Source organism: Schistocerca gregaria, chromosome 3, assembly GCF_023897955.1.
Source record: "Schistocerca gregaria isolate iqSchGreg1 chromosome 3, iqSchGreg1.2, whole genome shotgun sequence".
NCBI classification, from domain to species: domain Eukaryota; kingdom Metazoa; phylum Arthropoda; class Insecta; order Orthoptera; family Acrididae; genus Schistocerca; species Schistocerca gregaria.
In genome coordinates this window covers 897,581,127-897,599,587 of record NC_064922.1, presented here as the reverse complement: position 1 = coordinate 897,599,587, position 18,461 = coordinate 897,581,127, and the positions used below count along the sequence as shown (strand labels likewise).

The window sequence follows — 18,461 nt, the reverse complement described above, 5'->3', positions numbered from 1 at the left end:
CACGAAGTTACAGGATAAAGAAAGGATAAAGGGCCAGGATAAAGAAAGACCGCTGTAGAACAAGAAATGGGCCGTGCCCTTTCACAGGGAACGTCCCGGCATTTGCATTAAGGAAATCACACCGAACCAGGTGGCGCAGTGGTTAGCACACTGAACTCTCATTCGGGAGGTCGACGGTTCGAACCCGGTTCCGGCTATTCAGATTTAAGTTTACCGTGATTTCCGTAAATCGCTCCAGGCAAATGCCAGGATGTCATTTTAGGGAAATCACGGAAAATACAAACACATGTAGCCTGACGGGGATCTGAACCGCCGTCTTCCCGAAGACGAGTCCAGGCCTCACCACTGCACCACCTCGCTCGGCTGTCAACTCCGTAACCGTCCAGAGCTGTGTCACAGACATTGCTATTAATGACACTTCTTCTAGTCGTTGGGCAGGTCTCCAAATTGCTAGACGATTGGAGCCACAAATCAAGTTTTGAATCTCGTTGTGGGTCCCATAACTCATTTTCTCAAAAATTTAAGAATAAATTATAGCGAAAATTTTTGTTGTTTAACAAAAACACAATATACAGTGAAAACCTCAGGAACAATTTATTGCTTTTTAGTGCACTTACTGGCAAGTACGAAATTTGCCTACTGAATCAAAAATTTACTGGAACTCTGGTTTCAACTGTTCTATGAGTAAAATGCCTCCTAAATGTTCGTCACTCAGGTTACTAGTGTATTTAGATTTTGCAGATTTCTCCAAAGAAAATGTATATTCACACCTGCATGTAGTGCCAAGTACAGACCTCGTGCAAAATCTTTGATCTTGGAGTAGCTGTTTTCTGGAAAAAAATTGTAAAACGAAACAAGGCTTCTTTCATTTAACTTGTGCTTACAGATCAATGGAATTTTCAGTGCTGCCTGAATCTTCAATTTCACAAGAAAAGGGAGTCTGGAAAATTAGGATCTGCTGGGAATGTGCACCTAAACCTGAAAACGTAAGAGAACTCATTCTTCAGATCATCAAAAAACAAGAGGGGAAAACTGTAACCATTTCACCCTTCAATGACGGCCAATTGGGAAGTGTGAGAAAATTTTGTGTCCGAAAGTTTTGACATTGCGTAGAAGTCACAGTCGTTCCGTTTTAAGGTTTTTATTCAATTCATTCAAATGGAGCAACATTAGCCAACAAAGCTAGCCATTCTTTGTTAGACAGGACTTTCAAACGGTTGTTTTCCTCGTGCAGAGATTTTAAATCGTGGAATTGACAACAGAAATTACAGGCTTCATCACACGCTGGTTTTCCACAAAGTGCCTTCTGATTATAAACACAGTGTGTTGTCAAGGATTTGAAAACACAAATGGCTTCACATTCTGGTTTTATTCTTACCGTAGGCCTGCGTATTTGTCACACATATTTCTCCTACTGTCTGTTGTAACACATCTCAGTGATGAAAGAGGAAGGTTCTACTTTCCATTTAACGGTAATTGTACTACTTGAAAGATATACACGCCTGTTGTACTACCCAATAAATTCCGAACTGCTAGTTCTTCAGTAACTTCAAAGTATATTTTTATACCACTAAAAAGAACAACAGGACTTAGCCGTATCAGAGGTGTCTGTAGATTCGTCCAGGACTATTGAGTGCAAAGCAGACTTAGATGCCTTTTATTGTAGCTGATTTGATAAACTGCAATTAATATCTTCAACTGAAAGCGACACAGTATATGCTGAAAGAGTGACTGCTTTAAGTTATTTAGATTTATCAGCAAACAGTACTTCGGCTGTAATTAAAATATATGTCATTATGTAATCACCGACAGCGAGTGGCTCGCTTTGTTACATGATTTCCTTGGCAATTCGTAAACTTTTATTCGTAATGCCTTAACTTTACTGAAAACATTTCCTATAAATGTTTTGTTAATAACAAAGTCCACGTTTCAATGCTACGAGTTTATGTCCACGTACTTTGTCCTTGAATTTATCAAACTGTGTACCATACTTTTTTGTCGTAGTGGCGATGAATATTGCATTCCTTAAGTAGAAGAACACTTCTTTATTGATGACACACATTGCTTTGTTGTCTTTCTCTATAAGGAAATACTTCGCTGCCCGAGCTGTATTGAATATACGATACGAGACTCACTATCTACATATGAGATCGAAAGAAAGAAAACTTGAAATAACAAGGTAGTAAGCCGGCCGAGCGGTTCTAGGTGCTACAGTCTGGAACCGCGCGACCGCTACGGTCGCAGGTTCGAATCCTGCCTCGGGCATGGATGTGTGTGATGTCCTTAGGTTAGTTAGGTTTAAGTAGTTCTAAGTTCTACGGGACTGATGACCTCAGAAGTTAAGTCCCATAGTGCTCAGAGCCATTTTTTGAACAATGTAGTAAACACAACCAGAAAGGCGTCCCTTGTTTATGAATAAAAGAAGGCAATGTTCATAAAGGGGCCCCTTAGTTAAACGAGTAGAAGAGTAGCGCAAAAAATCTTTCGTTGAATCACTGGCCGTATTAAATCCCTACGTTGGTCTCTTTTTTGGAAACCCCTGCTCTAGCCTAACATGGACACGTTTTGGATGTTTTAGCTCTTCTTATTTTCTGTTGTTGAAAACTTTGTGTTCCGTAAAACGGAATTTCCAGTTTATCACAGTCTGTTTTTGAAAGTTAGAGGTTTCTATTTTATAGAAGGTTCTTTTACCTTGTACAGTGCTTGTGACGTCATTCATGCATCTTCCTTCTGTAAGTACTCAACTTCCGGGATAGTAAAATTCACCCACCGGTTAAAAAGTCTCTTATCTAGTTTTAACAGTCAGCCGTCGAGCATATCACCATCATCTTCCCACCATTATGTTTACAGGAATACTATAGGCTTTAGTACCCGATTCAGTTCTTACTGACTTTCGGTGTCTATTTCTGTATCATCAGGGAACCGTACCATGGCGGTTTTCTGTCCGTGGTAAACAATCACCACACCGAGGTGATTATTTACTTCCTCCATTGTTTCTTCAATACAGAAGCTGCTTAACAGTAGTGACAGAGAGGAAACTTTCTTTACATCTTTCATGATTTTGTGCCATTGCATCCATCCATCAGAATAAACTACTGTACTTCGTTTCACATAAAGAGAATGGTTTACCCTTGTATCCCTGAAACAGATTCCACAGCAAATACAAACGGGAAACAATTCTACATTATCGAGAACTTCCATCTGCTAATGCGACATATGTTTCCTTTTTCCTAAATCACCAAGTTAGGTGATGCAGTGGTAAGACACTGAATCAGCAGTCAAAAAGATGTTGGTTCGAATCCCACGTCCGGTCATACAGATTTAAGTTTTCCACGGTTTCATTAAGTAGCTTAAGGCAAATGCCAGGATGGTTTCTCCGAAAACGCACGGCTCATTCTCTTCTCTAAATCGAGCGTTTGTACCCTCTGTAATGATTCCGTCTCTTCTTCTTACAGTAACCTAATAATCAAAACTCTCTTGGATTGTATGTCTGCTTTCGAAAAAACACAGAAGTGAAGTTCTTTAAACGAGTGTGTTCTGTTTTATGGTTAATAACGCTGCTTTTTATTACACGCAGCTGTAGGGATAACTACGATAACGTACTCCTGAAGGCAGTCGGTAATAATTGTGCGGTGTCTTGATGAAGAGGTCTGCAGATGAGCTGCAGTCGTTTAGGCAGGTATGTGGCTGAGGTCAGCAGTTCCCTGGTCCGTAACGACTTGACGTCTGCGTGTTTGCGCGAAGCAGATCTGCAGCAGCCTGTAATAGGTCTGCTGCTGGGGTTATGGCCGCAGCGAACCGCGTCGTAACGGACGCCTCGTGAGCTGGGATTGACTTCGGAAGCGGAGGGTGCTCGGCTCATGACTGAGCATGAGCAACTATAGGCACTCAGTTTCATACGCGGCCACTCCCACAGATACGTGACCTTTATTTTAAACTAAACCTGTCCTGAAGGCGAAGGTTGTACTCGATACCAATGTCCTATACTAGGGACAGTCATATTAGGGTTGGAATGATGTTGCCTTCCTCTGAAAATTGAAATGGCTTACATAGCCAATTATAGGGAACTTGCAGTTTACCTTAGATTCGAACACGCTGCAGCTAAGTATTTTCCGTACACAGTGTGATTCAGTTGCTCCCATCCATGGGTTTATTAAACCCGCAACGCCTTCAAATACCACGTGTAAGATTTCACATTTCTCGTTCGCTACGTGCAAAGTATTATGCACATAGAAAATAAAATGAACGCAACCTTTTTGTAGGAATTTTATTGCAGTTAAATTTTGTACTGGGATTACCTTCAATGACACGAAAAATATCGCAAGTGGTTTTGAAGGCATTTGGGGGGGGGGGGGGGTTGCATAAAATCCATATGTAGGGGCAGCTGAAACACCCTGCATACAGGTCCTAGGACCGACAAAATGTTGAGATGTTCTTTGAACAAAGATATCTTGAGGAAAATTAAATATAAATTTGCTAAAAAAATTCTATATTCAGTACTACTACAATAAAATGGAGTAACGTAACTGGTATGCAGCTCACGCATAATGACTGTGCATCTCTCTATTTCAACATATTGTCTGTGTTTACAATAACTACACTCAATATTCCAATACGAAATAGTAAACCAGCACCCCTGTTTCATGCTATGAAACAGCTCCTGTCAATACCACTCGAGACAAGAACGACATAAATGTTTTGACTGTGCCTGCAGACATTCTCAGTTCTTGGATATACATGGCCTTTCTATGAAACCTACACGATAGTAATTAACAGGAAAATTTATTTACACTGCGCAACACAAGCGGAGGGGCACTTTTTTGAAACCCCGAAATTGTCTCCACTGAGATGCAGAAGTTTGAAATTTTGCTCAACGGTGCCTATAGCCTTCCTATATAATGACGCAAAAGCGTGGTGCTCTGCGACATCATCCTCATGCTGAGCGTCACTTCAAATAGCAAGGAGTCGACACAGGCGAAAAAAAAGTCGGAACTCAGATGTTCATGTGAGATATAGCTTACGTTAATTATGTTACATTTGTTACGCCGGAGCCAAGGTAGCCCCTGAGGGCCGGCAACCCATATTGCACCACAGAGGACCTGGTTGTCTATGTCCAAGGCATACCAAAAGCACCATGGTAAACACCAGCTATTTACATACAAGATAATGGAAACAGACATTGCGAGCACTACCTCCTGTATGGGGAGCTCGAGCCACGGCCTGCAGGAAGTATCGCTACGCCAAAACCTGATTGGCTGGAGACAGCTATTTAGGGGCTAGAACCAGCCCCGAATTTCAGTTCACGCCTGATGTCGACCTCGTGTACTGCGACCGTTGAAGATTACGTCTTTGTCTCTGAATTTGACTGTTACTAGTATGTGTGTGTGTGTGTGTGTGTGTGTGTGTGTGTGTGTGTGTTTGTGTGTGTGTGTGTTTTTTTACCATGAACCTTTGTGGAAAATTAGAAGTGAACTTTGGTTTGGCTCAATTAGGAAACTTTTACCTTTCGTTTGTTCGTCAGTCATCAACCTTCTGAACTTACATCAATAAAAGGTGTGTTTGTGAAAAATTGCGAATTGACAGTCACAACAACGTTGCCACCAAATTTCACAATTCTGCTCAAAGGTACCGCGAACGTGGGAAGGTCGTCTCACACCTTCTCTTACCCACATTTCACCCATTCTTTTGAAGCCTCTTTGCTGGAGGGTCTCAGCCTGTACAAAGGGCGTGAATGAAACCCTCCACCCCCTTATCTTACAGCGTTCGTAGTGCAGTGTGCAACAGAACGACATTATTGACAACCTTTGATGCTGCTGGCGCCCCCTGGACGATTCAACCTTTTTCTAAGGACACGATGGTGCTGCAACTTTATTGAACGTCATCTGATACTTTTTTGGAGCGCAGCGTTAGTGGAGACTTCTCCTGTTATATACAGGGTCGAACCACCAAGGACCGTTCAAACACATTCGACGACATGTGAATGTGATCCGAAGCAGAAAAGTGTGATTATGCTTTTTCATCTCTCCTTTCTCACATCCTCCTACAGCGTGTGCATGAGCGGTTGCAACATCAACTCACATATGAATGGAACGCCAGAGGGTGCCTCTAAGAACCTCCAGTTTGACAACACCCTCTGAGCCACCTGCACACTTTTGTTGGACACATTAAAAAAGTCTCAGTACACAGAAATCCAACCAACGATCCCTACCCATTGGCAGGATAGGCAACACTTTCCATATCCCTCAGATATGGCTTGTCACCAGCAAGGGCATGTGTTGAGTGGGTTGCCTGTCCCAGTGGCGGGGAGAGACCAACGGATGGGTGTTATTGCACAGAGAGAATTTCAGAGTGTCCGCCAAAGGTGTGCAGGTGTGCAGGTGACACTCAGGTTGTTGCCAAATTAAGGGGTGCACTTATTAATGTCGCAGCCCCCTTCCCCTCTGTGCACATGCCATAGGAGGGCACAAAGAGTGAATGACGGAAAAGTATAAAAACCTTTTCTGGTTCAGGTCACATTCAAATTTTGTCAAATGGTTTTTAATGGTCCTTACAGGTTCCACCCTTTATACCAGAGAGAAAAATCGAGCTCAGCTACACTCCAGTGGGGTGAGATCACCTCGATATCCTTAGGGGAGGGTTCAATCGTTCGAGGGGAGAGACAGGGAGGGGTCAGCAGTGTCAAGTCAAAGGATGTAAGGTTGTCAAGAATGTCGTGTTGGACATCACACTGCCAACTGTAGTTTTCGGCTGTGAATTGCATGAAAATGAATGCCTTGAGGAAATGGGTGGTTTCATTCTCACACTTTATGGACATCTTGAGGCGTTTTCATTTTGATTCTGAGGGGCATTGTATCTGAGAGGATTTTGTCGGTCACCTACCCGGAAACTAAGATGTCAAGAGAAGGGGTGAGATACTGGCAAAGGGAGGCCGACGGCCTTCCCACGCAGTGAAAAGAGTTCGTTGCCGTTGGGCAGAATCGTCGTGAAATCTGGAGCGAATGTTACATCGTAACTCACCTTAGACCTCACACGAACTTCTGAGCTCTGGCCTTTTTCTTGCTAGTGTCGACTTCTTTCTGTCGGAATTGTCGCCAAGCTCGAGGTTAGATGGCAGGGCGCCACGCTTTTGCATCATTACAGAGGAAGGCTGTAGGCTCGTACGAGACAAATTTGGAACTTTTTTCTCGCAGTGGGAGAAAATGACTGGTTTTCAAAAAGTGGGCCTTTAAGTTTGTTACATACTGTATCTGCTTGCATGTAAGTTTGAGTGTACGTGTCGTCTTATTCAGGGTGACCCGGACTCCACCGACAAAATTCGGAGGTTGTTTTCCAAATATTTTGGTATAAGAGACCCGTGGTTTGTTTGAATTCTTGCATTTGCAACTCTATTTCACTAAAAATATCTGTACAATAGTGGAAATGTAGAGGGTATGCGCTGTCAGTCTTCTTTGGAACAAACTCGGTCCACTCAGTCACTGACAACAATAATGCTCACTTTACATTTCTCCCTCGAACTTGTAGTTGACACTGGCCGGGTTTGTTTTTCCGGCAGTGTTTGCTGTACGTTAATAGAGCGTTTGATACACAGCAGGAAGTAGAAACGAAGTTAATTGTAGTAACAAACCTAATAAATCAGAATGCCATTATTAATGTCGTACAAGTCATTAAAGAGCACACGTGACTTACGACGAACCATCCAGAAATTATCCCTAGACGATCTCCGAAGTTTTGTAAGTGGAGCTAGGGTTGACCCCGTCCTGGAACTGTTCTCGCACCCTTCGGCACAGGCTCCGCAGCGCTAGATGCGGGGTGAGCTGAAGACGCAGGAAGCAGAGTGGCTAGTGTGCAGCACAGACGTGTGTGTGGCTGTTGCAGATGCGTCGTCGAGCAACGAGGCGGTGCACCTCCAGCAGCGCCTGCGCAGCCTCAGCACGGAGCTGGTGACTCTGCGCAACCGGCTGCACGTCGGCCAGCAGGCGGCCGCCGGCCCGGGCCCCGCCGTGCCGCCCCGGCACCTGCCCGTGCCGCCGCACGTCGGTCAGTAACTATCATAAGGGAGCCGCCATCGTAGCACGCGCCTACACTTACCGAATGCTGCTCTAGTACGGTGCGCTACTCAAAGGTTTTCGAGAAACCGGGATTTAAATACCGGGTGATCAAAAAGTACGTGTAAATTTGAAAACTTAATAAACCACGGAATAATGTAGATAGAGAGGTAAAAATTGACACACATGCTTGGAATGACATGGGGTTTTATTAGAACCAGAAAAAAACAAAGTTCTCAAAATGTCCGAAAGACGGCGCAACTGCTACCGTGACGGGTGAGAGGTACGGCGATTTGTTATAGAATCGCATCAGCCTGGCTCATAAACACCTGCTGGAACGTACGATGTTTATGCAAGATGGCGCTCCACCCCATATTGCTAGACGCGTGAAAGATCTCTTGCGCGCCGTCGTTTCGTGATGATCGTGTGCTCAGCCGCCACTTTCGTCATGCTTGGCCTTCCAGGTCCCCAGACCTCATTCCGTCCGTTTATTGGCTTTGGGGTTAACTGAAGTCGCAAGTGTATCGTGATCGACCGACATCTCTAGGGATGCTGAAAGACAACATCCGACGGCAATGGCTCACCATAACTCCGGACATGCTTTACAGTGCTCTTCACAACATTATTCCTCTACTACAGCTATTGTTGAGGAATGATGGTGGACATATTGAGCATTTCCTGCAAAGAACATCATCTATGCTTTGTCTTACTTTGTTATGCTAATTATTGCTATTCTGATCAGATGAAGCACCATCTGTCGGACTTTTTTTTTTACTTTTGTATTCTTTTCCTAATAAAACCCCATGTTATTCCAAGCATGTGTGTCAGTTTGTACCTCTCTATATACATTATTCCATGATTTATTCAGTTTTCAAATTTAAACTGACTTTTTGATCACCCGGTATTTACGATCCCGTTGAATATTACATCACAGTGTAGCCGGTGAGCAGCAGCGTTAGCGCTACAAGGTAAGGCGGCATTGCAGTCTTTTTATTTTCTAACTTTCCGCCAAACTCTTGTATCGCTACAACGAACCATGTTTATCCGGAAAGCAACAACAAAAACAACAACAACAGCAATAATAATAATAATGCCAATATTTTGTTACGTTCTTGGCGAGATATAATCGTGCTATAATATGGAACCGTGATGAAAAAAAATGCTGCAGAAATCAGTAGATGTGATCTCTGTGTACAGACAAACAAATGACTACAGTTTCAGAAAAATTGGATGATTTGTTCAAGAGAAAGAGCTTCACAAATTTAGCAAGCCAATAACGCGTTTCTCCACCCCTGGCCCTTATGTAAGTAGTTATTCGGCTTCGCACTGATTGGCAGAGTTGTTGGATGTTGCACGCGGTCTGAGACGTCTTCTCACGGTCAGCACGACCGCCCCGTCGGAGGTTCGAGTCATGCCTCAGTCATGGGTGTATGTGTCCTCCTTAGCGTAAGTTAGATTAAGTAGTGTATAAGCGTAGGGGCCGATGACCTCAGTAGTTTGGTCCCACAAGACCTTACAACAAATTTCCAATTTCTTGGATGTCCTCCTGAAGCCTATTGTGCCAAATACTGTCAATTGCCGGATTAGATCTCCAAAATCCCAGCTGGTTCGAGAGCTCTTCCCATAATGCCTCAAACATACGCAACTGGGGGGACATCCGGCGACACTTCTAGCCAAGGTAGGGTTTCGCAAGCACGGAGACAAGCACCGTCTGCGACCGGCCTTTATCTTGTTGATATGTAATCCCAGGATGTCTTGCCATTGTGGGCAACAAAACGGGGCGTAGAACATCGTCAACGTGTCCTGTAAGGTAGCTCCAGATGATAACCGAAGTGGTCCTGTAATGAAAAGAAGGGACAACCCAGACTCCTGGTTTTCGGGTATTATGGCGGGTGACAGTCAGGTTGGTATTTCACCTGTGTCCAGGGCATCTCCAGACACGTCTTCGGCTTGGAATCTCATTGACCGGAGTAGAATTGTCTTCAGTGATGAGTCTCGCTTCAAACTGAGCTTCGATAACCAGCGAAGCCGGGTCTGGAGATGCCCCGCACAGCCGTGGGGCACCATCCTGACTGTCGAAGGCCATACGGCCCGATAGCTAGGAGTCATAGTCATTTCATTTCATAGCAGCACTCCTTTGGTTGTCATTCACGGCACCCTTACAGCACAGCGGTTCGTCAACGACATTTTACGCCCCGTTTTGTTGCCCTTTATGGCGACCCCATCCTCGGCTTACACTTCAGTAAGATAACGCACGCCCACACACGGGGAGACGTTCTAATGATTGTCTTCGTGCTTGCTAAACCCCTCCTTCTTGGCCAGTAGGGTCGCCGCATCTCTTCACAACTGAAAACGTTTGGAGCGGGACGAGCAGGGCCCTCTAATCCCTTCGAATTTTGACGATCTAACGGACCAATTGGACAGAATTTGGCACGACATCACTCAGGAGGGCATCCAACAAGCATAAGGGCCAGAAGTCTAACGACGCGTTATTGACAAGCCCAATTTATGAAGCTCTTTCTCTTGAATAAAGCATACTACTTTCCTGAAATTGTGGACATTTCTTTGTCTGTACATGTATATTACATATATTTATTTCCGTCCCATTCGCATAATTCCTCGGTGGTGCGTCGTTTTATTTTTTACTTTAGAGTGTGTATCCCGACATGACTTCACTGTGATATAAAAATCAATACATCGACAAATAAATAATCACTGCATCGCGATTTGTTATATCTCGATTATACCTCGCCTGGAATGCCTCATGATGGTTCTTCGTATTACTATTGTTCTTTCCCGACGAAACACGTTTTGCTCTAGTAATAAAAGTGTCTGGCGAAAGAAGTGAAGAAAAAAATAAAATGGCATGACTAGAACGCATGACCGGCAGACAAAGTTCGAAAAATGTTAAACTTCACTAAAATATTCCGCGCTATGAAGCTGTGGTCGGATGAATTTCTTGTCCAAATCCAACATTTTGCCCCATCGATTGTAGTTTTGAATCAGAAATCCGGAAAGCTACAATACCCCCCTGGAAGGCGTGCTCCGCAGATGGGGGCGAAACGCTGGATTTCAAGAAGAAATTTATCCGGTGACGGCATAACAGCTCAGAATATTTTCAAAGGCGGTTCTTCTAGTCTGCCGTCTTAGCTGGTTGCGCTAACATCGCTGCGCGACGTTGCCGCTCTCGTATGTTATTCAATACGCTCGTAAAACTTTGTATTCCGATTTATCGTATACGCTTGAGAAGCACCTCGCACCAGAGCAGCATTTATGAAACGTTAGTATGCACTAGAATCGTGCGAAAGATTAGTAATAACAGCGACTCGTTGAATGTATGGCCCTTCTAAGCCCGCACACGGCCACACGAGTGCAAAACCTTTTTTGAGAAGTTTATTTTCATTGTTTCTTGCCATTACCAGAGTCGGACATTTGGTTCAGACGTCTGCATTACCTCTACACGATGAACTATTTATCAGCTGCTGAACGTATTGAGTCTCATTATGCCTAGCAATCAAAAACCATTTTAAATTGAGAACCACTCGGACTGGATATAAAATTCGAAGATAAACTCGAGTTAAAAACAACTCGTTAAATCCTTAGACCACATGCTTATGTTGAAAGTATGTATTTCAATTTCTTCCGAAAACATGCATTTTTTGAGCATTTTTCGTGGTTTGTCTAAATCTTTTAAAATATTTTCTTCTCCTTCTTCTTCTTCTTCTTCTTCTTCTTCTTCTTCTTCTTCCATGGACAATTGTTGATGTTGACGATTCATAACATACGTCAAAAAATAAAATAAAAATTGCAGTATTAGGGTTGTTTTCAGCCTGCAGGTTTTGACTTATTTGGCGGGTAGAGGGAGTTGGGGGACCCTCCGCACAGCAAAAGATGTGTAATCTTTTTTGTGGAAGAAAAAATGTTTACCACTGCAACTGTTTCAGCGGTTTTCTAGGGAAATTGACATGTGATTTACAAAAGTGGTAGGAAAAAAGGATAGAAAGACAATTGACAAAGTCGTTCTGTCAGAAAGTAGAGGACGACATCAGATCTTCTAGACCTGTGTACCGGACCCGGGTTGGAAACAGGGACCTTTGCTTTCGTAGGCAAATGGCTCTATCGACTAAAGACTCGCGACCCGCACGCACAGCCTCACTTCCGCCATAACCACCTCTTCCACTTTAGAAAGGTCCAGCACACAGTTTTAATCCAACAGAAAGTTTCAGGTGAACGTACAGCCCACTGCAAAATGAATATTCATTCTGGAACAATCTCGCAGGCTGTGACTAACACAGGTCTCCGTAATATCCTTTCTTGCACGAGTACCAGCCCCTCAAGGTATGTAGGGGTAATTCCGTGAAGTTTGGGAGGCAGGAAATGAGCTGTTGGTGGAAGTGAAGCTCTGGGGGTGGATCAGCGTTCGACAGTAGCTGGCAAGGCAGCTCAGCGTGATCGGTCAGAGGGCTGCCTGCCCTCTGTAATAAAAAAAGCTGAACGAAATCCGACCTAATGCTGAGAACAATAACGATCAAAGCGAAGAATTTAAAAGAAAAGGAAGAAAAAAAAAAGACCTGCCCACAAAGGGCAAAGGTTTGTGGTTTGAGTTCTGGTCCGGCATACAGTTTTAATCGGCCAGGAAGTTTCCAATCAGCGCACACTCCGCTGCAAAGTGAAAATTCATTCTGGAAACGTAAAATAGTGTCGCCATATCAATCTGTGGACTATTACATAATTTCATTCTTTGTGGTTCCGAGCCTGTGACAGATTCCTCTTCAGACTACATCAATCACAGTTGTGAGCTTCATTAATTTAGCTACTTATTTATTTAATTTTGAATGTGGACATTTTGCTTTAGGCTTGGTCAACTGTTACGTGTCTCCCGACTTCGCGCTTCGGAGAATTGTACCACTTGGACAGTTTGTATGCCAGATTTTTTTGGCACTGTCTTTCAGTGATCAGAGGCCGCTTTTCGAGCCGCAAGTATATCACATACAGTGTTTATAAACTACCATAAACAAATAAGGCATATCAGGAGTTCAAAACTACAAATAACTTCATTTTTCTGATCCAAATATCCCTTCACCTAGTTCAGTCTGCTTTTGGAATATTGGTTCACTAATGCCCTATCCGCCAATGATAACGGAACGGTTTGCTCCTCGTTTGCCAGCTGTAAGTCAGTTCGCAAAGATTAATTGCATGTAACAGTGATTCAACAAACTTTAGTGAGGCTTTGATATAAAGACACCATTCTGCTCCAAATCGAAAGCTTAACGACCGAGAATTTCACATGGAAAAGCTCGAATGAAGTGCAAGATCTGGAAATAACGAATGTGTCCAACATTGTACTTCCACTAGAGCCTTTTCCAAGTTAAAACAGTAATGTACATCCTCTCACGATAATGTTGTCAGTTTCTTATAAAATTAATTTTGCACCCCATGGTGAGTTTTCAGCAATGCACCTTTGTTCATAAATTCTAATAGCCGCATTAGAGTCGACGGCATGGAGATGGCCAGTTGCGTGGACCCCAGACGTGATGCACAATTTACATTTTTCTTAACTTCATACTTGTTGCTTTGCTTAAAATTTCGAAAATTAACATTCTACTGTAGCATCCGCAGGTGTTAACACAGCTCAAAGGAAAGGGACAGGAGAGCAGCTGCATGCGCCCGCGCATTGTCGTGCATAATGATGGGTGCGCTCCGCAGAAAGTGCCGCCGCTCCTTTCGCAAAGCTGATCGTAGGTGATGTTCGAAAAACGAACAGTAATACTGTGCGTTGACGGTCCGAGGAGGAAGGTAATGCGTTAGGATAACACCATCACAGTCGTACACGAGAATCATCATAACTTTTACCATACTGGGGCTCTGACGCACTTCTGACTTTCGCGGTGACCCATACTGACGCTGTTCGTTGGATTGTCGTTTCAGTTTTGGCTAGTACGATGTGGCCCTTGTCATCCAGTGTTAGAATACGGCGTAAGAAAGCCTCTCCTTCGCGCTCATAGCGCTCCAAGTGCGTCTGAGCAGCGTCGTAACGCATCCACTTCTGCATTTCCGTCAAGTCATGCGGAACCCATCGTGATGCAACTTTTCGCATGCCCAGGAGTTCCTTCGGGATGCGGAGGACAGTCGTATGCGCTAATCCGGTTTCATGGGCGAACTCACGTGTGGTATGGCGTCGATCACTGTCCACTAACGCGACAACAGCATGCACTTCTTCTTCAGAGACGCTAGGACGACATGCCCGATGTATGTCTATGTAAGTTTGCCGACCTTCGTTGAAGGCTTTTACCCAACTTGCCACTGTTCTGCACGGCAATGTCGATTCTCTGCACGCCTGTTAAAGACTTTGATGACACTGTCGTGCTACACGACCTATGGCACATTCAGTCTTGATTCAGCCGTTGTTCCTGTTTCGAAAACATAGTGACACCGTTACGTTAGACCGCTCGCTCACAAGTGGCTATGTTTTCCTCGATTGTGCGCACGTTGGTGAAGTGGGACGGGCGAGTCCATTTGCTCGGAGGTAAGGTAGGGATGTCAACAACGTGTGTTATCAGTGACAATATTAGATTCCATTGCGTAGTGTCTCCACAGCAGTGTTGCCACTATTTAAGTTCCAACCTACGTGTATTCAGAACAACTTAAGCAATGCATCTCTTGTTTTACTTGTTGACAACTCTCTTTAAGTGTCGATAAACGCAAGGTAATGACCATAAACAAGGGAAAAAACCGACATTATCCGATTAAAACAATATTAGCTTCGGCTGGCACTATCAAGCATATGAACGAAAGTGACTTAATTTTTTTGTCTGGCGAATTTTTTAACAAGAGAGTTTTTGAGGACGGCTCTGGCCTTCAGAACGCAAAAACGTTTATCAGTTTGCGGATGCTTATGGAATGTACAAATCCATCGCTTAGCTGTTGTGCAACAGTTTGGAAAGGGGCGTGCTAAGTTTGTGCTCTCATGGATGAACAGTTGTATACCAAATCGTCCTATCTACATGATCTGCTCTATAAGGAAAGAAAGCTGTACTTCTTTAATTAATAAATGTGGCAACGTGACACTTTGACCTCTTCAGCATTAAATTGCAGTTGGCTTGTGAAGGATAACGCAGGCAAACGAGCGAAAATTAGTTTTATGGCAATCACGTAGTCGCTGCAGAAAATTCTACGATCGCGGTGGCGTATAATATCCGCCATGACAAAGTGGCCCGCGAGAGAGAGAGAAAGAGACAGAGAGAGAGAGAGAGAAAGAGAGAGAGAGAGAGAGAGGAAGAGGAACCGCAGGATTGGGTTGCGCTATTAATTGGGAGGCAGTAACAAACGCGGAAGGCTTCATTACACCGAGCACTAAAGCCCGTGACTTGCGCAAGTCGTGACGGGAATTAATTGAAGCGACTAAGGTCCGGACAACAGAGGGAAACCTGTTCTATTTCCATTTTGTTTTTGTTTTCTGCCGAATCATTGCACGGCTACGGTCTTCACAGAGTTTGCTACAAAACATCTGAGGAGTTTCCGCCGCATAGCCCTGAAACGCTGTGTGGGGCAGCCCCCCTCACCGGTGTTGGTAATTTGTCATGACCTCGACCTGGTGCCATGGTCGAGATATTCCTCTACTTTTTCTCGTAACGGTGCGAATTAAACTATGAAGCCATGAACAAGAGTATACGAAGACAGTCTATTGTTAAGTGGACTGCAGCCTCTTTTTATCTCAGAAACAAATGGTGCACGGTAAATATTTCTTTCTCATAACCGGAAAAACAACCCTGGCTGAATGTAGGGGCGCTTCCATAAAAAAGATCCGAATCAATTTTTGCGAGCTGTGTCTCATATTATTCCATTTTGTACCTATTCTTACTCAACAAACATGAAAACATGTAACATGCTCACCCATACGATTGAATTCTGTTTCTAGCCCATCTTCCGTAAGAGGTATTGCCGGAATGCATCATTTGTCACTAAGGAAATATGTAGAGTTCAGAGTCACATTAACATCTTTGGAAACATGGCAACAGCAAACTTTGGATGATAATGGTGGGTTTGGAGGAGAGGACGAGAAGAGGAGAAATAGCACATTCCCGTGTTCAAGAAACCACCTTGGATTGTTAAGGACACCACGAAAACCTACTGAAAATTGCTAGATAGGAATTTGAGCCTTGTCTCCTTCAAAAGGAGTCAGTCCGTCGGTTCTTCTGCTGTCCTGTCAACAACAGTCTTGCTTCCATATTTGTGACATAATCTATGTACTAATTTACGCATATCTTTCACTTCACAACATAATGGTCTTCAGGGTATCTTTAGAATTTAAGTAGTCATTCTTAGTTTATTTCTTCACAGTGGACATAGCACAGTGCATATCAAATCACTGAATCATACTACTTCTACAAATAATAATAGTAATAACAATACTCGAAAATCAAAAGCCTGAGATCCGATGCAACCAACCTGAAGGATATGAAAGAGCTTAAACTGAATATCCAAAAGTAAATGGTAGAAAAGTATTGGCTGCATTCGAGAAAAACTGAAGAAGCTTTGGAAATTTTGAAGCAACAAATAGCTTTAAACACCGAGAAAAATCGAAAGATACGAGGCGAGTTCATCCAGAACAGGCAAAATAAACTTTTCTATGCAGTCGGTGGCGGTTCTACCAGAGCCTGGATCAGCAAGCCGACACAAAAGTTGAAAAATCAGAGCAAGAAGCTACAACCTAGTTATGGTAAGACCTCTGCGGAAATAAAATAGACTACCAAAAAACTACTTGTTGCATAAAGGAATTTGAAAATGAAGTTTCTAAGAATATAATGCATCAGCTGAAGATAACACTCGACATTGTTGAAAAAGAAAAAAAACTGAACAGAGTCCAGAACTGCACATCTCCTGCCAACGATCAACTGCACGTCCTCTGACTCAAGTACGTGATCAATCTGCATGCAGATATGGCTGAAATGTTTAACGCAATGTTTCAGACGGAAAACACCGGTGACTATCTGTGAAATGGAATAAAAACATATTTAACACAGAAGGACACAGCTGAAGGGGAAAATTCCGGAAATATCAAATTTCCGAACATGTTCAATTTGCTGACAAGAATTTTAGGCGACAGAATTCAGGACTTTCTGAAAGAATACATAGTATCGTACCCTCCATACAAAATTCGGTATGTTAGCAATAGACTGTGGGTAAGTATACGTAATTATCAGATAAGGCATCAATTCTGAAGCATACAGACCGAAAGAATCCAGGAAAGTGTACAGATCATCGTTACCACGACACACAAATATGCTGCCCTAATAACGATCGGATATAAACATACATAATTATCATGATTGGTTTAATTAGTTAGCCAAAATTGTTACTAATTATGGAACTGTAGTTTAGTGAAAACCTAATTATTAAGTGTAAAAGTTCTCAACTAGACAATACTACCTGTGTTGGATTTAATTTGATCTTACGTAATTAATGACGTGTACGTGGAAAGACAATGGTCACTGCACACGCGGAAGCACCATTGAATTTTGAAAGCTATTAGTTACTATTACATTCAACAATTTGGAAGCATTTGAAATTAAAATCGTCTGACTTACTGCCTCACGTGAAGCAGTAATGATTAAGAAGCGTAACCTCACAATAATGTTCTTTGTCAGTAATTTTAACTTACCTCTCTTTCATATAACCAAAATTGTGAAGGAGCCTCCCCCCTCCCCCCGCCAGTTGCGGCCTCCTACATGGGTGCAGGATAATCGAGCGGAGGTTTGGCCTGTGGTGTGCCAAGGCATAACGAGAAGTCATTCAATTAACAGCCATTTACAGAACTTTACAATCAGTCTGTCTTCTTCCCTGCAAGGCCTGGTAACGGCCATGTTAAGCCCGCGTTGCATGGAGACACAGGACAGCGAGTCAGTGCCGCCCTAGGAATCTTCTGGCTCTGCCCCTGGCGTCGTCTGGGTCAACACCACGGCCCCGTCGTAGAAGGCTACAGCGGCAGGTGCGTCTCTGCAGCCTGGCGTGGCCGTGGAAGTCTGTCGGAGCCTCGTTGAGTGTAGATACACTAAAACTCGGTCACAGAAATCTACGTGCACCTGTTGTCGGTTGTCGAGATGGACGTGTAAGCAGAAGACCCAACAGCGACACAAACGACAGCGCGAGACGCGGTCCCAGGTTACAGCCAGTAAGCCGAAGAGTAGTGCCACAGGTGAAGTTGAACAAATCACATATGGGCAGATCGGCTCTTGATTCACAGAAGATCTGTCCGGCCCTCATCTTCGGATAGTAATAGGTGTGGTCAGTAAGAATGAAGCTTCCAGAGTTGAAGTCCCCTCCACAGCCGGACAGCTGTGGACCCGTAGCGATAAACTCCACACTAGAAGCAGCTGGTAACATTTCGTCGTATTCATTGGGTCATCCTGCAACTAT

At 43.6% G+C, this 18,461-nt stretch overlaps 1 protein-coding gene across 1 annotated transcript in view; it reads left to right on the top strand.

Annotated features, from left to right (window-relative positions):
• The window catches only part of LOC126355174 (myosin-I heavy chain), a 427,094-nt gene that overhangs the window by 177,468 nt on the left and 231,165 nt on the right, over positions 1–18,461 (top strand). Inside the window, exon 2 of the mRNA XM_050005385.1 lies at positions 7,876–8,037. Coding sequence (XP_049861342.1) covers positions 7,876–8,037 — 162 coding nt within the window. The remainder of the gene's footprint in view (positions 1–7,875; positions 8,038–18,461) is intronic.